A 23,924-nucleotide genomic window follows, 5' to 3' on the forward strand; every position below is an offset into this window, starting at 1 on the left:
TTCTAAGGTTTCCAAGACAATTAGGCCCAGAGGCTCTGGAGCAAGAGTTTCCTGGAGCATTAAGGTGGCTGTTGTGAGTCATCTGGTTCTAAGGGCGCTTAGGAGCCTTTCCATGCAGCTTTCCTCCTCCTCCACTTCAGAACAGTTCTTTAGCTACTTTTGTCAACATTGTATCCACATTTCCATTCTGGGCTATCAGGAAAAACAAGTAAACCTGGCTTTACCATGACATTGCCTCTGGGATACTGGTCATGACAACCACAGGGTAGTGGACTGGATTCTTTCCTTACCTATATTAAGAGAAAAATCACTGGCTTTTAAGTAAATTACTAGAAAAGAAGCCATTTTTTCCTCCCCTACTCTGAATGTACAGAATGTTTCTACTTTCATCATGTAACATTCTATACCATCTCAGGACTCTGCCAGCCAGAAGGCCAACACCAAATGCTGCCCTTCACTTTGGATCTCCAGAAGTGGGAGCTGAAATAAACTCTTTTCACTAATACTTACCCAGGCTGTAGAATTGTGCTATTGGCATCAGAATCTGGACTAATATACAGTTTAAAAAAAAAACTAAATGACTTTAAAACTATTGTTACTAGAATAATAAGTGGACAGAAACATTTTAAATGTCAAATGTGATCATCACTGGGGCTCATTAGGAAAGGACTTTAGGAGCAGAGGAAATGTTAGTGGGAAGCCTCATGCCTCAATCTTCCAGCTTATATTTCTCCTCTCTTGTACATTTCTCCTCTCTTGGAGTCTTCCTGGTGGCTGAAACCACTTAGTTTTCTATGCAAAATTCTTTTGTGTATGTCTCCACGATGGCTTATTTATTTGGTGGTACTGGGATTGAACTCAGGGCCTCATGTTTGCTAGGCAGGCCCTCTTTCACTCTACCACTTGAGCCCCAGCCCACATCTATACACAATGGTTCTTATTCCAGCAGGCAGGTTTGCTTTCCAGCTTGCTTTCATGCCCAACAAGATTCCTGGGAAACTGCCTGTACTCCCCAAAGTGACTGGCACATAAAGGTAACCTGTGAAGAAGAGAATACATGAGAGAATGAAATCTCAATCTCCAGCTGTACCCTGAGGTCCACAAACAGGGTGCACGAGGGGTAAAAACTCTGGCTCCACCAGCATTTGGAAAGCCAATATAATCACTGAGGCAGATGATTTTAGGATGAAAATAGGGCTTTTCAGAATAGCAGATTTCTATTTATATGAACTCTAACCAGCAGTTTTATTCATGGGAGATATAGGTGCCCAGGGAATACAGATTCCTGTGGCTCAGCTGATCCTGAACACAGGTAACTCTGTGTTTGTCTTCTGCATAGTCCGATCCCTCTCATCCTTCAGAAGCCTCCATTTGAATTTCTATCCTTGTTCTCAGCTGTTTACCATTCCCTACTCCAATATGGACACTCAATACCTACTTTTCCCTGGGTGTGGAAGGTCATGCCTATAATCCTAGCTACTCAGGAGGCTAAATGTATAGTTCAAGGCCAGCTGGGGTGGTGGGTGTGTAAGTTCATGAGACCCCCATCTCAACCAGTAGCTAGATGTGGTCATGTGCTTGGCAACTCAGTTCTGAGAGAAGCATAAATAGGAAGATCAGATTTGAGACTGGCCCTAGGTGTAAATGCCAGGTCCAATTTGAAAAAACCTAAAAGCTAAAAGGGCTGGCCTGGCACTGGAGGCTCATGCCTGTAATCCTAACTACTTGAGAGGTTGAGATCTGAGGATCACAATTCAAAGCCAGCCTAGGCAGGAAAGTCTGTGAGTCTCTCTCTTTTATCTTCTGTCAGTTGTAGGGCTTGAACTAAGGGCCTGGATGCTGTCCCTCAGCTCTTCTGCTCAAGGCTAGCACTCTACCACTTGGAGCCACAGCTCTACTTCTGTTTTTCTGGTGGTTAATTGGAAATAAGAAATTCATGGGGACTTTTCTGCCTGGCTGGCTTCAAACCGTGATCCTCAGATCTCAGCCTCCTGAGTAGCTAGGATTACAAGTGGGAGCTACTGCCGCCCGGTGTGAGACTCTAATATCAACTAATCACCAAACAGCTGAAGTGGAGCTGTGGCTCAAGTGGTAGAGTTCTAGTCTTGTGCAAAAAAAGCTGAGGGACAGCACCCAGGCCCTGAGTTCAAGCCCCAGGACTGGTAAAAAAAAAAAAAAGGGCTGGCAGAGGGGGCATGGGCCAAGTGGTAGCATATCTGCTTCTAAAGAACAATGCCCATAGTTCAAAGCCTAGTACTGCCCCCCAAAATAAACCTCCCTCACTATTCTTCCTTAAAATAGACCCATTCTAAAGCAGACTTCAAATTGTTAATGTAGTTAATTGAAAAGATAATGATGGAATTATGGACTGGGATGGAAATCCCCCCTAAGTCTTAACTACTTTGTCAGCCAATTGATTTGTCTTCTTACAAGTTCTGGCAACCAAACAGAACAGAACACTCACGACCAAGTCATTCTGTCTAGCCTGGCCAGGCAGAAACTAAGTGCATAAACTCTGAGTCAGCCTGCTGGGTTCAAACCCCAAGACCTTTACTTGCAAGTTATGTGATTGCAGGCAAATTATAAAACCTCACTTTATCTAGAAAATAGAGCTATGTTCCCTATCTCATCCGGATGTTGTGTTCACCAAGATAATCCATGTCAAACAGTTAGCAGAGAGCCTGGCCCCCAGTTGGGAGTTGAGTAAATGCTAGCCATTGTTCCATTCTTGTGTTGGAATGTCCTAATTTCCTTACAGAGGTGCAGATACTTGACCTACAACTATTTATTTTGTAGGCAGGATGCATCACCCCGTAGTGGATAGAGAACTGGACACCTACCTGCTGCATGCCCAGCTGAAGTCACTGATGCCCTCTGGATCTGTTTCACAGTCTATTAAATGAGGGGGGCAGGCATGACTTTATAGGATTGTAAGTGTCTAGACTCAAGGCTAGATAAGTAAAATCACTAGGCATGAGACAGTGAAGAGTAGAAGGATCATAGATAACTATAGAACTTCACTTCTTAAAGGAGTGTGATCTATGGACCCTCACCGAAGTTGGTTGGGAGTAAGAATCTCAGGACCAGCCTCAGACCTAGGTCTGCACTTTACCAGAATCTGTATTGCTACAAGATTCTCAGGATTGGTAAGCACAGAAAGCCCGAACTGTTTTATAACATAAGCCATTTAAAGGTAATCCAATGTTATTATTACTAAATTTGTACTGGGTTTGAACACAGAGACTTACATTTGTTAGGCTCTACTACTAGATCAATGTTCCAGCCCTTTTTGCTTTCATTATTCTTCAGGTAAGGTTTTACATATATGTCTGAGCTGGTCTGGACTGTGATCTTCCTATTTATGTTTTTTTTTTCTTTATACATGGCATGACAGGTGCTTGTCACCATACCCAGCTTTTTATTGGACGAGATGGGATCTCATGCCCTTTTCATTAAGGCTGGCCTCAAACTTGTATCCTCTGGATCTCTACCTCCTGAGGCATGAGCCATTGACTCAGCCTTAGTTATTACAATTATTATTTTTTGTCAGTTGTGGGGGCTGAACTCTGGGCCTGGGCACTGTCCCTCAGCTCTTCAGCTCAAGGTTAGCACTCTATCACTTGAGCCAAAGTGCCACTTGTGGTTTTCTGAGTGGCGTATTGGAGATAAGAGTCTCAAGGACTTTCCTGCTGGGCTGGCTTTGAACCACAATCCTCAGATCTCATCCTCCTAAGTAGCTAGGATTACAGGTGTGAGCCACCGGCGCCCAGTTTAGTTATTATTTTTTTAAATGTCAATCAAGTAAACCAATATTGGAGTTTTATCAGGCCCTAGGCTGCTAAAATTGAACATTATAGTTGGTGGGTTCCATGATGTTGCTACCTTTAAGAGTCTCTCCTTCTAGCCAAGCACCAGTGGCTCACATCTGTAATCCTACCTACTCAAGAGGCTGAGATCTGAAGATCGTGGTTCTAAGCTAGCTCAGGAAGGAAAGCCAATGAGACTCTTTTTTTTTAAATTTAATTTTATTTTATTTGTGAACATACTGTACAGAGGAGTTACAATTACATGGGCAGGATAATGCGTACGAGACTCTTATTTCTAATTACCCACCCAAAAATCTGGAAATGGAGCTGTGGCTCAACTGGCAGAGAGCTAGGACAGCACCCAGGCCTGGAGTTCAAGCCCCAAGGGTGGCACTACTCTGAGACAGTGGCACTACTCATCACAAGTTTGGGCTCTGAGCCCTAACACACACACACACACGTATGTGTATATGCACATATATACATATCTGTTGCTTACAACAATACTTTCTGAAATGCTTGGTCCCACCTTATAATCGAAGCCCAGGAATATCTAACTCCAGACAGTAGGAAGTGGCTATGCCTCCTGGGAAAAAGACAACCCACAGCTGTTGGAATCAGCACTAGTCCTGTGTTCAAGGTCTGGAAAGAATTAATTTCTTTAGCCTTCAATGCATTAGAACTGTTCGGCGTTTCTCCCTGTACCTCCCTGCTACTTCCTGGCAGCCTTGGGGACAGAGGGTTTCCTCCTTTTGGACAGAGAAGGCCCAGAGCTGGCTTCAGAACGGATATCCGGCCTGAATGATGCAGAGGAGGCAAAGGTCTCATTGTTCCCTGGGGCCTATCAGCCCCGCCCGACACCCCAGGTGGCCAGAGATCCCATTTCCCATGAGTGGGGTTTGGGGGGTGCTGAACCCAGATCTGGAGTCTGATGTTCTGTGCCTAACAGTGGAAAGAGCTAAGAACCTCAAGATAAACAAGCCCGGAGTCTGAACGCATTTCCTCGCCGGCTGGGCGCTGGCCAGGCTGTTACTCATTAAGACTCCCCACGCGGACGCAAGCGACAATAACTTAATTCGAACGAGGATCGCTAGCTCGGGGCCTCCGGTGCTCCAAGGCGGCTTAGTAACCGAGCGCGCGGCTTCCCACGCTCGGATCGGCCTGCACCCGCCGCCGCCGCCGCCTGGGGGCGCTCGGGCCGCGTGGCCGCGGAGCGCGGCGCGGGCTCGCGGACCTTCCCGCCCTGGCGGAAACAAAGTGCACCTTTGTGAGCGCCCAGTCGCACGTGCGCGGCCGCCGGCCGGCGCGGACTGTGGCGGCCGCGAGTGGGGTCTCCGCCCCGAGGCTCCCGCCCGTGGCCCGGCTTGGCCCCCAGGAAGCGAGTTGCGGCCGGCTGGGCGGGCAAGTTCTCTCACCCCAGCACTCCGCTGCCGTGGCCCTGTGGACTCCGCTTCCCAGGCTCCTGGGGGAGCGGGAAGGGTGGTCGAGGGTTGCCCACGTCTCTGATCCCAGTCTCCCACTCGCCCAATGGTGGGCCTGAGCAAACCGGACTCTCGGGACGGTCCTGGGTGGTTCTTAGGCTTCACAGCCTGGCGGCGTCGGCCCCGCCCCGTGAACTACAAATCCCAGCAGGCTCCGCGCCACGAGCGCGAGTCGGGAGGCGCGTCCAGTCCGGAGTCTGCGCGGTGCGGCGGCCGGAGCCTGGAGTACCACACCCCCGGGAGGGACGGAGGGGAGGCTGAAGCATCCGAGGCATTAAAGCATCCGAGGGAGCCGGAGGGGAGGAGAATGGAGTGACAGAGACACGCGGAGGGTGGGGGGTGGGGGGGAGAGTGTTGAGGGAGGGGGGAGGGGGGACACAGAGGGAGGAAGAAGCGACGGCGGCGGCTCCTCGGTGCAGAGGGGGAAACTCCGAGGGCTCCGACAGGAATAATGCGGTAGCCCGGCGGGCGGCTGGCTCCCGGCTCCGGCAGCAGCGGCGGCGGCCCGAGCGGCGGCAGCCCGAGCAGCGGCAGCGCCCCGGGCGCTGACAGCCCCGCCGACCGGCCCCCTCGCTGACCGCCGGCTGTCAATGGAGCTGGAAAACATCGTGGCCAACACGGTCTTGCTGAAAGCCCGGGAAGGTAAGCGGCTGGGCGGGTGCGCGCCTGGCGCATTCGCCGCGGGCCGGGGTGCGGGTGTCGGGCGCGGGGCGGTTGGGGCTGTGCGTGTGCAAGGATGCCCGCAGTGAGTTGGTGGCGAGCAGGACAGCTCCGAGGGCTGTCTGTAGATGTTTTTTTGGGGGGGGGTTGCCCTTGTACTCGGAGAATTAAGACTTGGGGGGCGGGGGGAGAAGGTGAAGAAGGTTGCCGAGATTAAGATGTTAAAATAATCCCCCAGTTTTCCAGCTCTTACCCTGCGGAGCGGGCGATCGCCGCCGCCGTTGGAGGGTTAGTTGGGAGAGCATTCTTTCAGGGAGAGAGGGGCAAGCGTGCAAATAAAATAGCTTTCGGAGTCGGCGCCAGAATGGTCCTGTGAATGCAAATCGGTGTGTGTTCGTTCGGGGACGGTGCGTGCGTGCGTGCGTGTGTGTGTGTGTGTGTGTGTGTGTGTGTGTGTGTGTGTGTGTGTGTGTGTGTGTGTGTGTGGTGGGTGATGGAATTAGCAGAAGCCAAGTCTTTGCCTGCGCTGGCTGAGTTGATAGAGACTATTGCTGGAAACCATCCTCTGGGAATGTTTCTTAGGGAAATCCCGTCGTGTGGAAGGAAGCCTTTTTAAAGGCAAAGTAAGATGTTGAGGAATTAGCCTGTTTACAGAATAATGAAAGGATGGCTGTACACATCACCTAGGAAATAATCGTTTCAGAGCTGGTTGTTTTGCTCCCCTGCGGGACTCCCCGCCCCCCCTTCTCCCCCCCCCCCCAAGTCGGATTGGAGGCTGATAAACTGAACTGTTTGGGTTTGGCTCGGTTAAGCAAGGTAAGTATGTTGGCACTTAGATGAGTTTTGGATGCAAACCTCAGAATTCCTGCATTTGGCTGGCAGGAAGTGTCGTCCAAATGGAGTGAGCAAGATTCTAAGTCTTTCCTATAAACACTTATTTTGACTCTTTCTTGCAATTAAAAAAAAAAGTGACCCAGAAACTTAGATGCTTCCTAAAAGGATTGTGTTGTGTGTGTATAAACACATATATTTAGGAATACCTGGAATGTATGTAACATCTCTTTTGCCAAGATTTGGATTCTTGTACACAGCTTTTTTTTTTTTTTTTACTTAAAAAAAGGGGGGGGGGAAGGGGAGTGTTCTTTCCCGGGAGGAGGCTTTGTTTGATGCCTAAGGTGGAAGGCAGACTAAAGTTGACTTTAGAAGGATCCTTGGTAAGCAGCCCATGAAAATGCCATAACTACTTCTTAATATTTTCATTCACCCACTTTGATGAATGAGGGAAGAATTTCTGGCCAGCAATAAAACGATTCATGTTTATCCAGCCCATTCCTTCACCTTGCGGCTTGGTACACACTGTGCAGCCAGTGGTGCACAACCACCGTGGGCTGAGTTTCAGCAGCTCAACCTAGTGTTCATGATGCACTTTTGTCATTTGTCACTGTAAAGCAACTACCCAGAATGTTTGTTTTGAAAGCCCAGAAGGGAGGCTATGCTTTGAAAATACTGGACAGAGTTTAAGATAGGGAAGTTTACCATCACTCCCTCCACATTTGTCGCGAACAGATTTGGACTGTAACTTGGTGACTTGAGTTCCTAAAGCCTGTGGGGTGTTTTGTTTCTTTCTTTGTTTTCCCTTAACTTGACATTTTTAGTGAACTGGATCAAGGTGGAGCCGGTGGGCTCTCCTGTGGGCTGAGCAGTGCAATCCTGGAGGAAGACCTGGTCTGTAGCCTTCAAAGCAAGCCACCTAGTGGTGGGAAGTGGTTGTACAGCTCAGGGCCTGGGGGCTGGGAAAGTTGTCCCTCCATTCTGAAATTACTTGTTGGGAAATCTCTGGGCATGATGGTGTTGGAGGCCTGCGAATTTCACTGGTTCCTCCCGTGTCTAGGGAATCTGCTTCCCAGATTTGTTGTGCTAGATATTTGTCTGCCTAGAGGGATTTTTCTTCTTCTTCTCTTCCCTCAGTATTTGGTTGCTTCTTTTAAAATGTTTCACTTAGACTGGGCAAAGTGGTTATCAATTATCCCCTCTCCTCTATTGTTCTCCCCAGTGCTTTTTGCTGAATTGACTAGCTGGTGTTTTTGCTTGTCAGGTTAGCAAATGGGTTTTTTCAGAGCCCTAGGGAGGAGAACTCCAGATTGGAAGTATATGGAATTAGGGCAGAATTACAGGGACACAGAAGTGCTCAAGAATGTATCTTTTGTGCTTTTTCCTTTTAAAGGCTTTCCATTTTCTGTGAGAGTTTGGTAGTCATCTGGTGGTGAGAAACAGCTCTTAAGGATGACTGCAGAATAGAGAGGACTTGACCTGTAAGGAAATATGGAGAGATTGATACAAGGATGAGAATAAATCATTTATGTGGAAGTTATCTTCTTAAATTTTCATTTCCCCCATTTTCTCTCATGTCTAGAGAAAACCACAATTTTAAGTCCTACTTAACGAAGACTGAGCCTTTATTAAAGATCTGAACCCAGGCTGGGAAGGTGGCTCAGTGGTAGAGTGCTCGTCTTGCTTTCATGAGGCCCTGGGTTCGATTCCTCAGCACCACATAAGCAAAAAGAAAAAAGCTGGAAGTGGCGCTGTGGCTCAAGTGGTAGAGCGCTAGCCTTGAGGTGAAGAGCTGAGGGACAGTGCCCAGGCCCAGAGTTCAGGCCCCAGGACCAGACCCCCCCCAAAAAAAATTAATAAAGATCTGAGCCCAGATAGCCTATTACTGTGGAAAATTTTCAAATAAAATTTTATTTTTATTTCCGTTATTTTTCTTTACAGTTATTGTCTTGAAATCATTCTATTAAATTTAACTATTTTCTAGATAACTATGAAATGAAAGCCTAAAGAGATTGAGCCATGCCTATCATACACAAAGGTTTAATCCCTGAGACCAAGAAAAAAGAAAATAAGCTTTAACTAGTGACATAGCTAACTTTATAATAAATTAAAAAAAAAACTAAATTGTCTAAAATGTTTAAAACGCTATTTAAAAGATTATTGTGAATGGTTACAGATGAGAAATATAATTGGTGAATGTGAAATTTGATTTAGTTAACAAAATACTTGTAACTACTATTTCTTTTGTGGTATTGGGGATTGACCTCAGGGCCTCACACTTGCTGGACAAGGGTTCTACCACTTGAGCTATGCCCCTAGTCCTATTGTAAACAAGTTTAAATGTGGCTTTCAAATAAAAGTCACTTACGTCCCAAACAATAGACAGACCTTGAAGAAAGACAGACCCACTTTGTGAATGCTATAATTTGTAGTTATCTGTGTTAGTGGGGAACTTGGAACTATCATTTGATATTATTACACATTCTTAAAAGCAGATGGCTTGTATATTTATCATACATGCAAATTCTTACCATATTAAAGTATATATGGTGGGCACTGGTGGCTCACACTTATAATCCTAGCTACTGAGGAAGCTGAGATCTGAGGATAGAGGTTCGAAGCTAGACTGGTCAGGAAAGTCTGTGAGACTCTTATTTCCAATTAACCATCAAAAAGCTAGAAATAGAGCTGAGGCGCAAATAGGAGAGCACCAGCTTTGAGTGAAAAAGCCAAGTGAGAGCATGAGGCCCTGAATTCAAGTAACAATACTGGCAAAAAACAAAACCAAGCTGGGCGCCGGTGGCTTACCCCTGTAATCCTAGCTACTAAGGAGGCTGAGATCTGAGGATCACAGTTCAAAGCCAGGTCTGGCAGGAAAGTCTGTGAGACTCTTATCTCCAATTAACTACCAGAAGACCAAAGTGGCGCTGTGGCTCAAGGGGTAGAGTGCTTGCCTTAAGCTGAAGAGCGTTCACCTTAAGCTGAAGAGCAGAGGGACAGCTCCCAAGCCCAGAGTTCAAGCCCCACGATTGACAAAACAAAAAACAAAAAAAAAACCCCAAAACAAAAAACCCCAAAACCATACCCCCCAAACAAATAACAAAACAAATGTATAAACTGGAAAACATTAATGTAGAAATGAAATAGAAATGGTTTATTAAAAATAATTAGAAAATATAGTAGGTAAGTTTCACTTTGTGACAATTCTCTTTAAATTAAAGATAGTGATTTAAAGCCGGCACCACTGGCTCAAATCTGTAATCTTCGCTGGTCTGGAAGCTGAGATCTGAGGATTGTTGTTCTAAGCCAGCCCAGGTAGGAAAGTTTAAGAGACTCTTATCTCCAATTAATCATCAAAAGGCTGAAAGTGGAGCTGTGGCTCAAGTGGTAGAGCACTAGCCTTGTTCTGCAAAAGCTTAGGGATAATGCCAGGACTCTGAGTTCAAGCTAAGGACTGGGGGTAAAGGGAAAGATAGTGACTTAAGTTCAAAATTCTCAGCTCCCTGCAGTGTATTTTGGAATCTTTATTTGTCCTAATCTCATGAGTAAGCAACAATTTGATCACTTAAAGACTTCAGATTACACTCCTAAAAATGATTGAGGAAACAATGAAGTTGAGACTGAATTCATGCCAATTTTTGGAAATGAGGTAAGTGATTAAGCATTTAATGAAAAGGAGACCCAGACTAACTCTTCTATCTATTTACATTTCAGAATCTCAGAAAATTGGCAGGCAACCTAGTGTTGAAATAATGGTAGTGAGACAGAGTGTTTGCAGAGTGCTGTTTGTGAGTTTCTTTTCTGTTTTCGTTTGGTTGGTCATGGGGCTTGAACTCTGGGCCTAGGCGCTGTTCCTGAGCTCTTCATTTCAAAGTTAGCCCTCTACCACTTGAGCCACAGCACCACTTCCAGTTTTCTGGTGGTTAATTGGAGATAAGAGTCTCACAGACTTTCCTACCCAGGCTGGCTTTGAACTGGAATCCTCAGATCTCAGCCTCCTTAGTAGCTAGGATTACAGAGTGAGCCACTGGTTCCCGGCTGCTTGTGAGTTCCTTTTTTTGCTTTGTTGAAGTAAAAGTTTTCAACTTTTCTCAGTCAGGATCTGTGGTCTCATTACTGGGAGAACACTGGTGAGAAAATTTTTTTCAAGTTGCCAACCTTTCCATTCTTCCCAGGCCAGGAGTAGCTGTATCTGATCAATAAAGACGTCAGAGGGAGTATTTAAGCATATTTTCCTGAGTTTGAGGCTAGCAATCACAAAGTACAGGAACTAAGAAGTCAGGAACATAATGACTTTGCCATTTGTCACAGTTGTTGAAAACCAGAATGTGCAAGAACCATTTTGTCAGATAACACTGCAACTTGTCTTCCTGATGATCAAGATATGGGACCTGGGAGGAGGTGAAGCTGGGGCTGGGGGAGGCTGGGAAGGATTGCAGGAGGAAATGAGCTGGCAGTGGCCCTGGGAAGGGCAGGCTTTGCTTTGGCTGGACCTGGCATTCCACAGCAGGTTCGAAGCCAGAGCTCATTCCACCTCTCTCCCTCAAATCTAGCCTAGTTCATGATGCTGAAACTGAAATGTGGCTCTATTGTTAGAAATTTGCCATGTCTGAGCCAGGCACTGGTGGCTCACACCTGTAATCCTAGCTATTCAAGAGGCTGAGATCTGAGGATCATGGTTCAAAGCCAGCCCAGGCAGAAAAGTCCATGAGACTCTTTTCTCCAATAAACCACTAGATAACCAGAAGTAGTGCTGTGGTTCAAGTGGTAGAACACTTGCCTTGAGCTGAAGAGTGCAGGGATGATGCCCAAGCCCAGAGTTCAAACCTCACAACTGACCGAAAAAACAAGCAAACAAACAAAGAAATTTGCCATGTCTGAAAGCTTGCAGCACAACCCCCCCTCCCCCCCCCGACAGCTTTGGGGAAGCTGACTTATTCTGCCCAGAGCTTCTCCCTTTAACCTTAGGGTACCAAAGAGTAGCTTTCAGCCTGGCTGAGGCAGATAGTGTGTGGCCTATTAAATACAAGGCTGTTAAAAGAAACTGCCTTTTATTTTGTGTAGTTTCCTTTTCAGTACTGACAGCATGGGTGTAGAGAAACCAAACCAAGAGCTGTATTTCAGAAGGCTTTCTTACTGAAAGTTTTCAAATGATGATAGTAGTTAATCTCGCTGCCTGTTTTTTATAATCATCAGATAAATGCCCACAAGACTCTCATCTTTCAGTAGCTTAGCTGCTTCTTGTCAGATCCTGAACTCTAAAGAACATGATTCTTCCAGTGCCCAAACTAATCCTTGTTTAAATTATGTCTTCAGAAGCCATAACTCTTGTAGTGGCTTGCAAAATAATAGCTTTGGATCTGGGCTAAAGGTTGCAAGAAAGCTCAAGTGAATTTTAGGCACAGGCTCACTATTTGACCAAGTTCACCTTTACTAAGGCTTTTTTTTTGGGGGGGGGGTCCGGTCGTGGGCCTGAACTCTGGGCCTGGGCGCTGTCCCTCAGCTCTTCAGCTCAAGGCTAGCGCTTTACCACTTGAGCCATAGCGCCACTTACAGCTTTTTTCTTTTTGCTTATGTGTTGCTGAGGAATCGAACCCAGGGCCTCAGGCATGCAAGGTAAGCGCTTTACCACTGAGCCATCTTCCCAGCCCCTACTAAGGGCTTTTTGACCCAAGCCTGAGGACTTCCTATGTTCTTACAAAACATCCGGGTCTGCAGGTGATATTTAAAGCTAATATATGTGGCCAACAGATTTGTGGCTCCACGTAAAACATTATAATATCTAAATTAGTAATTGAAGTTACAAAAATGTATTGTTGCCATAGGTCTTGCCAGTCAGAAGTGAAACCTGAGAAAACAAGTGTTGAGAAGATCCTTAGGAATGTCTTCAATCCTAGTACCTTCAGCACCCCTCCCCCTCCCCTACCCCGCTTCTCACACCAGGTCCTAAGATGTGACTTTAAATAATTAAAGTGTATTATATAGACTTAAACCATAGGGGTGATTTATATTTCAAAACATATCCTGTTATATGTAAGCAAAAAGTTTTAAGACTATCTTAAATATTCACAAAATTTATTTTTGGAGGGCAAAGACAATGTTGTTCCTTTTACTGCCAATCAGACACTGGGGAAGCATTCCATTTTGTATAAATCATGCTACTTTTTAAAGAGAAAGCAGTTACTTCCTGACTGGCCTCTGCCCCCACACCCATTTGTCTTTTGAGAAAATGATTCATTTGTCTTCTGAAACTCTTCCAAGGGTAAATTCATTTATGCATCCAGTCACCATTTGGTTATTGAAAGGCCCTGGGCAGAGGTGATGTTGGCCTTGGATAAATGCATGGGAATGGTTTAAGAGATGGAATGGTATGCACTATTATCTTTTGAGGCTGTGTTTTTGCTTTTTGTGGTGGAGGGATCAAATACAAGTTCTTGTGAGTGATAGATAGGTAAGTGCCCTACATGAGTCTTTCTTATGGTTTTTGTTTTTGCTTTTTTGGTATTGGTCCTGGGGGCTTGAACTCAGGACCTAGGCTCTGTCCCTGAATTTTTGTGCTCAAAGTAGAGCCACAGCTCTACTTTTAGCCTTTTTGGGAGTTAGAGATAAGAGTCTCACAGACTTTCCTGCTCAGGCTGGTTTTGATCCGTGATCCCCAGATCTCATACTCTTTTTTTTTTTTTTGGTTCGGTCGTGGGGCCTGAACTCTGGGCCTGGGCGCTGTCCCTCAGCTCTTCAGCTCAAGGCTAGTGCTCTACCACTTGAGCCACAGCGCCACTTCCGGCTTTTTTCTTTTTGCTTTTGTGGTGCTGAGGAATTGAACCCAGGGCCTCATGCATGCAAGACAAGCGCTCTACCACTGAGCCACCTTCCCAGCCCTTGATCTCATACTCTTGAGTAGTTAGGATTACAGGTGTGAGCCACCGGTGCCTGGGCTTAAGGTTTGTTTTTGTTTTTAACTGACAAAACTAGATACCAGCAGAACTGGATTCTTCCTTCTCCACCTCCCCAAAGAGCTAAGACTGACTGTAGTGTGAGATAGGTAGATCAAGGTACAAACCCTTTAGCTAGTGGATCATGGTACGAATTCCTTAGTTAGTGGACTATGGTGTAACACCCATATCCAGTGTGAATCTCATAGCTGGAAACCCTGCTGTAAAACTTAGAGGTGCATAGACTGGGGTGGGAACTCATGGCTAGGTGGACCACAGTATGAATCCTGAAAACTGTAGACTCTGAAGTGCCTGGACTTTGGACTGTGGGCTGGGAGACCAGTATGTGATTTAGGGATAATTAATAGTTTCTATTCGAGGTTTATGTCTGAATCAGGAAGACAGGTGCTCATTTTCTAGGAAGTGGTGGTGTTTTTATGAATGTCACTTCCTACAGATGGAAAGCACTAAGAATAAGGACAGGAGGAGTCTTTGGTTGAGGAAGGACAGGCTCCTGGAGGACTGAATCCCCCAGGCTTTGCTGTCTTTCCAGAGCAAAGTCTGGGCCGTTGGTGGGCTGCAGTTCTGGAGAAGAAAGGTGGGGACTGCCTTCCTTGTTGACTTTTTGTGGGGATTGGGTTGTGGTGTCCTCTAACATGGCCTGTCCCTGGGAATGACCTGAAATGTCATTTTGTTATTTAGTTCTCTTAATGGGCTCTGTCTAACATGGTAACTACTGGCCGTACATCACTATTTATATTTAAATTAGTTTTTAAAAATTATTTATTATTATTTATTATTTATAAAAAGTAGTTTTTATGCATGCTAGGCACATTTATTTCAGTGTTCACTAGCCACATGAGGCTAGTGGCCACTTATTGGACAGTAGAGCCTAGAACATTCCTGTCATAGCACAAAGTGCATTCCATCAGAGCAGTTCAACAGAGTTCTACACAATAAATGGGTGTGATACCTTATGACTTCTGACATGAAAGATGAAGGGAGTGTGAAAGAAAGCCAAGAGATCAAGTGACAGAATAGGCAGAGAAAGGGAGAGAGGAAGAAAGAAATATGAAACAAAAATGGGTGGGAGGAAGAAAGACCCTCAGAGCTGGAGTGGAGGAGAGGCCTGGAGAGACAGGCTGTCCAGCTTGAGGCACCGACTGTTTGGTTCTGGGATGAGCGTGGATGTTGGTGATGGTGGTGAGGAACCATCATGCCCCCCTATTTTCATGGCTTATTGGGAAACTTGCCTAAATTAAGCAACTGACTTTCCTGATTCGGATTAAGTGCATGGACCAGACACATACAGAACCTGTGTTCTTTCTTGAAACTCCTCATGTGAGAGTGTCCTCAAATAGTCATTTTATTAAGGAAAAAAAAAATTAAGTCAGGAAAGAATTGCAGATCCACAGAAAGAAAAAAAGAAACTTCGACAAACTTCATAAAAGCAGTCTGACCTGAGAGTAAAAATAAGCTAAACAATTAGAAGTGTTTCCACTTATTCTGGACAGGACTGAGCTGAAATGAGAAAAGATGTATTTGAAGATGTCAAAGACAGACTAATTACTTCAAAATGGACTCTCCTTAACACATACTGTTTCCTGTAAGATTTGAAACATTTTAACAGTTACTGAGTTAAGGCATACTTGTGAAGGGAAGATAGCCTTTGAAACAATGTAATAGGTATTTGTTCTTCATTGTCTGGATAGGAACCGCTGCTTGGCTATTTGAAGTAGTGCCAGAGCCAGCTGATGATATCCTTCTGACAGAAGGCAGTTAGGATACTTGTGACAGGGCCAGCTGGGTCTCCAGGAATTTGTAAACTATAGAGGACCAATCTTTTTTTTTTTTAAAGGCAACAATGAAATGAATCTCAAAGGATATCTTCCAGGACCTGTGCAGAAAGCAAAAGAAGCTGAGATAAACCATGAGAACATTCCTGTGTTGGGAAGTAGTAGAGGCCACAGCCTTGATGGAGCCCAGTCTTTCTTCATTTCCAGAAGGAAGATGACCCTTGACTTAGTGGATAGTGAAACCAAGAGGAAGCACGTGTCCAGAGTCCTTTGAGCTGTGGATTTTGGGGGAGTAGTCACAGGTAGATCAGCCTCCCAATGTCTACACTGTCTCCACATTCCAAAACAAGCCTTTCTTCTCCTTTGTAGTAGCAGAAACTAACACCAGACATATTTCTCAGGGTGGAGTGTTTTTTTTTTTTTTTAATTGTGAAAATACCGTATAGAGGAGTTACAATTACATGGGCAAGATAATGAGTACATTTCTTATAAAAAATTGTTGCCTCCTTTGTTTCCCCTTCCCATCCTTTCCTATCTCCCCCCCCCCCCCAGTGGTTTTTAAAACGTGAACACTCACAAAGCAACAGAGAAAGTTTGTCTCTATCAGATAAAAGAGGTAAACAGGGCTTGCAACTTCCCTCTCAGACTCTGATTTCAGAGAAGTGCCCATTTGAGAGTGGTTGAATAGTGACGGATAGGTGAACTTTTTCTGTAGGTGATTCTGTTCAGCAATACTGATGCGTCAATCAGGTGATTGTGTGGTTGAGGGGTAGGTGGGATATGGGTATGCTGTGTACATGTCCTTACATGCATGTACATACACCAACTTTTAGGATCCCCATTACCTGAATGAATTCTCTCCCTCCACCTGTGCCTCACCCACAGATACATCAAATGAGCAAAATTAGTCTTATAGAATTCTTCCTCCCCATAGGGTTAGTGGACAAAGACTTGTCTTTAAGGGGCAGGATATTAAGACAAATGGGGGGGGTGTAAAGATGGTGACAGGAAGCCGGCCTTTTCCAGCTGTGTTGGCTTATCCTGTGCAGGCCTTGCATGCTCCGTGCTCCCTTTCTACTCCATTTATCCTTGCTTTCAGGCATGTCTGCTGATGGTGGGACTTGAGCTGTGTGTATCTAGTTCTCTACAGTTTCTTAACATAAAAGTGGCAGTCTAGGTCGAAATTCAGGACATCTTGGTCCCTTATGAAAGTGGGCCCATGGAGTGGCCTTTTATTTTTCCCCCAGAAAAATCTCTCTCGGGGTTAATCCTTTTCCAGTTTTCAGTGAGTGTTTTCATTTACAAACCATGTCAATGTAGGTGTGTGTGTGTGTGTGTGTGTGTGTGTGTGTGTGTGTGTATTGCATCAATTTAGCGATTTTTACTTTGGGAAGTGATGGAATCTAAGAACCATGGCTGTACTTGAGGGTCTGCTGTTGGACATCGGCTCCTGGCCAGGAGGCAACATGATGTCACTTACCGAGAATAAGGGGACAGGAAGTCATGCCTTTGATCTGCTGCTGCAGGGGAGATGTAGCTCTAAACTTACCCATCCCAGGAAGGAAATGGGGGGGGTTAGAGTTACCCAACTACAGGATGGAGGGAGTCCAGCTAGTGTCATTGGCCTGCATAGTTGATAAAAAGTCTTGTGAAACCTCATTTGAAAATGGAATTACATCTTGCTGAGTCTTTGGCAGAACTTCTGGAATGGAAGCAAGCTGAGAAGGGTCAGTAAGTGGCCCAGGAAGAGTAGCTTTTAGTAACTAATGCAGAACGTGCTCTCTCTCTCTCTCTCTCTCTCTCTCTCTCTCTCTCTCTCTCTCTCTCTCTCTCTCTCTCTCTCTCCTCCCCCCCCCCACGAGTCCTGGGGCTTGAACTCATGGCCTGGGCACTGTTCCTGAGCTTCTTTTTTGCTCAAGGCTGGTACTCTACCACTTGAGTCACAGCGCCACTTCTGTTTTTTCTGTTTATGTGTTTCTGAGGAATCGAACCCAGGACTTCATGCATGCTAGGCAAGCACACTACTGCTAAGCCACAATCCCAGCCCTCTGCCTTCTCTTAGTGTCATCTTTAATGTGCCCAGGACAAGCAGGGTGCGATGTGCAGACAATATCCCATGAGAAACAATCAAACTCTAGAAGAGACAGGGATGGAGCCAGGACAAAGAATTTGGCTGTTGACTTGAATGCCAAAGGATGCTCCAACATCTTCATTTTCCCAGGCTGGAGTTGCTGTGGGAATAAATGAGCCCACACTTACAGACGAGGATGGGTGTCATGGGAGGATGCGCCTGGAACATCATGGATGTTCATGAATATTTCTAGAATGAATGGTTAATATTATGTCTATGTTACGGGAAGGAGAGAGGGAGAGCAGAGAAAGCAAGATACTTAAAGTTTAAAAGACCTTGATGTCACTGTAGCTGGCAAATTAGGAAATGCTCCAACATGGCTAAGAAAGATTAACTAAGGGTGGAGGGCCAATAGGAAAAAATGTTTTCCAAATGTTTTTCTTAACTGTGAAAAACGTTTGGCAAGTTTCCCCTCCCCCCTCAGTTGGAAGTGGTTTGTTGTCGTTTTGGCAGAAATAAATATTTGCATTAGACCAAATGTTCGGGGCAAATGCTTCTCTCCAATTTTGAGGCTCAGCTTGTTGGAGGAAATGCTTTGTGCTGAAAACACTCATCCTTTTCTGGCCAAATTGAAGGTAGCTGAGGGTGAGGGCTTTGCACGCTTTGCTTATCATTAGTAGAATGAGTCTGAGCAAGTGGAAAGAAAATAAGAAACCAAGCAATGATCCTTCTAGACCTGGGAATGGCTGATGACCTGGTATCTGAAGGGTGCAATCATTAAAGAAAAATGGCCTTTCTGCTCACAGGCAGGGCGGCTGGGTCCAATCAAAACAAGGAAAGCGTATGTTAACTTGGAGGAGAAATTTCTAAACATTCAATTCTGTAATCTCTCTGAAGAGGAAAAGGCGAACCTGTTGGAGCTTTCAGGGTGATGCCAAACCCTGTGATATATAATAATTAGTAACCACTAGTTATTCTGCCACATACTCATTCCCCAAACCACTAACCACCACTTGGGATGGAATGCACTAGGCCTATACATTTGCCTCAGATGTCTTCCCATTAGTACTACCCAATTAGAGAGGACTTTCAAAATTGAAGCTTAATTCTTAATTCTTTTTTTTTTTTTTTTTTTTTTTTTTTGGTCGGCCGTGGGGCTTGAACTCTGGGCCTGGGCGCTGTCCCTCAGCTCTTCAGCTCAAGGCGAGCGCTCTACCACTTGAGCTACAGCGCCACTTCCGGTTTTCTGGTGGTTTATTGGAGATAGGAGTCTCACGGTCTCTCCTGCCCGGGCTGGCTTTGAACCGCGATCCTCAGATCTCAGCCTCCTGAGTAGCTAGGATTACAGGCGTGAGCCACCAGCGCCCGGCTTAATTCTTAATTCTTAATAGCAAAATACAAATTAAGGAAGAGAAGGCTCATTTTCTTTGGATGGCTTATCAAGGTGAAGGTCCGTCTTCAGGTACACTTCTTCGTTTACCTCTCTGTAAACCATTGGATGGCCGATTGTTTTCTATCATGGTGTCTGGTATTCTTGCTATGATTTTTGGGAGCCTGAAAACATTTCAGAAATTACTCTGATAGTGCAGAGGAGGTGAGAGGCCTATGAAAAGTCAAGTTCTTCCTGGGTAAGTGTTGAGAAGTGACTCTGAACTGTGGAATTACTGTTACCTTGGCTGGGCCCATGTGCTCTAAAAACCTGCCTTATGTGTAAGAGTAGAATTTTCAATGGGAGAGAAATTCTAGTGGGAAATAACCCTGTTGGGCTGTTACCTAGTATTTAGTTGGTATTTACTGTGTACTTGGCACCCTGTTGGGCTCTGGGAGAAGGAAGTAGAAGGCAATGGGCATCTTCTTTCTAAAACACAATTAAAAAATGATCAAGCCCTTGAGGCTATCATTTTATTTCCTCATCCAGATCCTGTGATTTCTTCTCCATTCTTACTGATGAAGAATCTAGGCTAGAGAGGTAAATTACCTGGAGCACCCGGCTGTCTCCACGTCTGATTCTTTCTGTTCCCACACAGCTGCGTTCCTCAGAAATCTAATCAGCTATTTGGAGCATCAATGCTAACATATATAAGACCTTAACAAATGAATCAAGCATGCAGCTGTGACTCACAGTAAATAGGAGGAATTCTGTCTAATATTTTAGATTGCAAAAAAAAATGTGCACATATAACACTTGCTCTGAAGAACATCAAGAAGAAAGTAAAAAGAAAAAAAGCCCTCTTCCATACACACCTGCTACTGGTCCCGCTACTGAGATGATGATCACTGTCTGCATTTATGTGGCCTTTCCCAGCTTTTGTGTATGCACAAGCAAACTTAGATCTCATTCTCCCTGCCTTTTATGGAATGGGGTAGAAGCCTTGTCTACTGAGAAAGTTTAGAGTACTTACTCTACCTCCAGCCCTTTTTATGTTAGTTATTTTTTGAACAGAGTGTCATGTTTTTGCCCTCGCTGGCCTGGACTATGATTGGCCTGTTTATACTGCCCACGTAAGCTAGAGTGACAGATGTGCCCCACCATGCCCAGTTTTTATTGGTTGAGATGGGCAGTTGAGAACATGTGGCTCAAACTGACCTCCATCTACAATCCTCTCCATCCCTGCCATCCAAGTAGCTGTGATTGTAGACTGGAGTCACCAGGCCTGTTTAGAGATATCATTTAATGTAAGTGGAGCCTCTTATTTATGTTGTTTTGAGCCATTTTCAGGCAACTCTGTGGCAGAACCTTCTGTTTTTAGTGTCTTATGGAATGTGTGGGTGGTAGGAAATATTGGGAGAGACTTTAGAAGTTAAGTATGTATCAGTGGCATGCTGGACATTTTCTTTTCTTTTTCTTTTCTCCTTTTCTTTGTTGGTTGTGGGGCTTGAACTCTGGGCCTGGGCGCTGTCCCTCAGCTCTTCAGCTAAAGGCAAGTGCTCTACTACCTGAGCCACAGTGCCACTTCTGGTTTTCTGGTGGTTAACTGAAGATAAGAGTCACACAGACTTTCCTGCCTGGGTTGGCTTTGAACCATGATCCTCAGATTTCAGTCTCCTGAGTAGCTAGGATTACAGGTGTGAGCCACTGGAACCCAGCTATGTTGGGTATTTTCTAACCCTTAGGTGTTAAATGGTTCTAATGAGGTTAATGTCTTTGTCTTTGATGAGTTTTGTATTTAACCAAGCCCCTGTTTGGGGGGCACTTAGACTTTCCACTGTTGAACTATATTACAAGCGGCATAGGAATAGCAACCCCTTGTATAATCCTTCTGCACTTACAGACTTAATTTTTTTCTCCTGTGGGAGTGTCTGCCTCATAGCATCCTCCTCCTCTTTGGGAAGAATGCTAATAATTTCCAAAATAGAATTCGGGTCAGCCCTAGTGACCCTAGAGATGGCCAAAGGACATTTTCTTATGAGAAAGGAGCATGACACTTGTGATGTGACGTTTTTGAGACCTTTGGGATTTAGCATCCTTCTCTTCTGAATTATCACTCATCTTTCCTAGGCTATTCACAGCTTGGGATAGAGAAAAGTTAAGGTTGAGTTTATCATAGATTTTGCTTGTCAGGGACTCTTTTTGCCCATGTAAATCAGGCTGGAAATAAAGGCTCAGACAAGCTTATAGCTTTGTGAAGGAGGGACAACTTTTTCTTTGAGATAGGGTTTCGCCCAGGATAGCCTGGAATCTCACATGCCTGGATCATTTGATCATCACCCTGTGGGATGACCTGGGAGTTGTACTTGTTGCTTTTATGCCGATTTGATAAGAAAATCAGGCTCAGAGAATTAAAGCAAGGATTTACTTCCCTTCTGGTGCTAATCAGTTGCTCAGTTCCCATACCTCAGGGCTCTTGGTTTTAGGTGTGCTGTTCACAGCTCTCCACTGCAAGGGCACCATTGTGTAATGGATCAGACCTTAGGTCAGAAAGTGTTCTGAGGACCACGAGCCCCTTCCAATTCTCCCAATTTCCCCTAGGTACTGCGGCTTTGGCTCTACTCATGATATTTCCCTGTTTTGTTTTGTTTTTTTTTTTTCTTTCCTTTTCAGTTCCTGTACAGTATTCTCTCCTGTGTGGGGTTTTGTTCCATCACTGGTAACTGCTTTGGTTGAGAGTTTGCATGTGATTTACTCAGGTGAGGCCTGCACGATTTCTACCTGGAGAATAAAAGTATAAATAAAAACAGACCTAGGGCTGATGCTGGTGGTCTGTGGCTATCATCCTAACTACTCAGGAGGCTGAAATTTGAGGGTCGCAGTTTGAAGCCAGCCAGAGTAGGAAAGACTTGTAAACCTCTAGTGAACTACAAGAAAGCTAGAAGTGGAGCTGTGGCTCAAAGTGGCAGAGGGCTAGCCTTGAGCACAAAAGCTCAGGGACAGCACCTAGCCTATTGGAGGGCAGAGGGGTGTTTTCTCCCTTGAAATGTTTGTAAGTGTGTGATCTCACATTTTGGCACTCACGGCTGCCTAGAAGCATCAGGGTCTACAGGGGAAAAGGCTGTTCTTACTGGACGTGGCTCCGAGTTTCATGTCACCTTTGTCTGCAGGATGGATTGTCCTACCCACAGCCAGAACCTACCTGCCCGGGAGGATGGACCTAGGTCTAAAGGAAACCCACATGGTTTCAGTGCCAGGGCTAACAGAGCCTCCAAAGTTGGACGGTACCCATGCCTGGATCTTTGAGCCCCAGGCTGATCTGGTGTCCTGTGGCTGTTGTATACTACTCCATAAGCTGAATGGCTTTGAAATTTGTTGTCTTGCCAGTGCTGGTGGCTCACACCTGTAATCCTACCTACTCAGGAGGCTGAGATCTGAGGATCTTGGTTCAAAGCCAGCCCAGGCAGGAGACTTCGTGAGACTCTTATCCAATAAACCACTAGAAAACCGGTAGTGGCAGTGTGGCTCAAGTGGTAGAGCACTTGCCTTGAGCGCCCAGACCCAGAGTTCAAGCCCCATGACTGAAAAAAAAAAATTGTTTTCTCATACTTCTGGAGACCAGATGTCTAAAATCAAGGTGGAGGCAGGGTCCTCCTCCCCTGGAAGATGCTAGAAGGATCAGTTCCAGGCCTCTCTCCTTGTAAATAACCATTTTCTCCTTGTATCTCTTCATATCATCTTCTGCCTCTGTCTGTTTCTCATCATGATTCTCTACCTGCCACCCTGTTGTAGTTTTATTATGACATGGTCTCAGTACGTGGCCCAGGCTGTCCTGAAACTCTTGATCTTCCTGTCTCTACTTCCTGAGTGCTGGGATTACAGGTGTACATCACCATGCCTGGGGCATTCCTTCCCTTTGTTTGTGGGTACTAAGGATTGAACTCATTCTTCTTGCTTGCTAGTCAGGTGTTCTGCTGCTTGAGCCATGCTACCAGCCCTTTTGGCTTTTAGTTATTCTCCAGATAGATTCTTGTGTTTTTTCCTAGGGCTAGACTTAGACTGTTATCTTTTACCTACTGTCTCCCTTATAGCTGGAATGACAGGCATGAGCCACCACATCATATGTGTTGGTTGAGATGGGAGTCTCACTATTTATCCAGGCTGGCCTCAAGTCATGATCATTCTGATTTCCACCTCTCAAATAGCTGGAATTACAAATGTGAGCCATCACACTCAACTGATTTTTCTTCTTTATAAGGATACCAGACATATTGGAGCAGGGCCTGCCCTAAGGCCTCATTTGAACTTGACGGCTTCTGTAAAAACCCTATTTTCAAGCCAGGCACTGGTGGCTCACAATTGTAATCCTAGCTACTCAAGAGGCTGAGATCTGAGGATCACAGTTTGAAGCCAGGCGGGGCTGGCTTATGAGACTTTTATCATCAATTAACCACCACCAACCCAGAAGTGGGGCTGTGGCTCAAGTGGCAGAACACTATCCTTGAGCAAAAGAGCTCAGGGACCGTACCCGGGCCCTGAGTTCAAGCCCCAGGACTGACTGGCACACAAGTCTATTTCCAAATAAGGTCACATTCTAAGGCTCTGGGGGTACCTTAGGAATCTGAGGAGAGGGGAACACAGTAGGACCCATAACACAGGCCCTGTTCATGACACACTCCATCAAAGCCTGGAATCTGTGTTTGAGGAACTCCCGGAGAGTTCCTGTGTATGTGCCAGGTGTAACGAATCCACAGAAGCCAACAAGTTCTTGCTCTTCTGCATCTCCTCTGCGATTGTCTGAGCCTCAACTCCAGCCTGGCTCTGTGCACAGGACTTCACTCTGCAGCCTCCCACAGCTGGTATCTATCTCTCCTGTCTGCTCATTCCATTCAAATCACTGCATTAAAGAAAAATACATATTAGGTAGACTCCTTGCCTCCCCCTGAGGGCTGGGACCAGGGCTTCACCGGGTGCTGAA

General features: G+C 45.4%; 1 protein-coding gene across 1 annotated transcript in view; it reads left to right on the forward strand.

Moving 5' to 3' along the window:
- Window positions 1-5,634: 5,634 nt before the first annotated feature.
- The window catches only part of Grk5 (G protein-coupled receptor kinase 5), a 190,439-nt gene continuing 172,149 nt past the window's right edge, over window positions 5,635-23,924 (forward strand). Inside the window, exon 1 of the mRNA XM_069988136.1 lies at window positions 5,635-5,929. Within this exon, the coding sequence (XP_069844237.1) occupies window positions 5,878-5,929 (52 nt within the window). The 5' untranslated portion in view covers window positions 5,635-5,877. The remainder of the gene's footprint in view (window positions 5,930-23,924) is intronic.

Source organism: Dipodomys merriami, unplaced genomic scaffold, assembly GCF_024711535.1.
Source record: "Dipodomys merriami isolate MVZ:Mamm:240054 unplaced genomic scaffold, mDipMer1.0.p SCAF_35, whole genome shotgun sequence".
Taxonomy (NCBI): Eukaryota; Metazoa; Chordata; class Mammalia; order Rodentia; family Heteromyidae; genus Dipodomys; species Dipodomys merriami.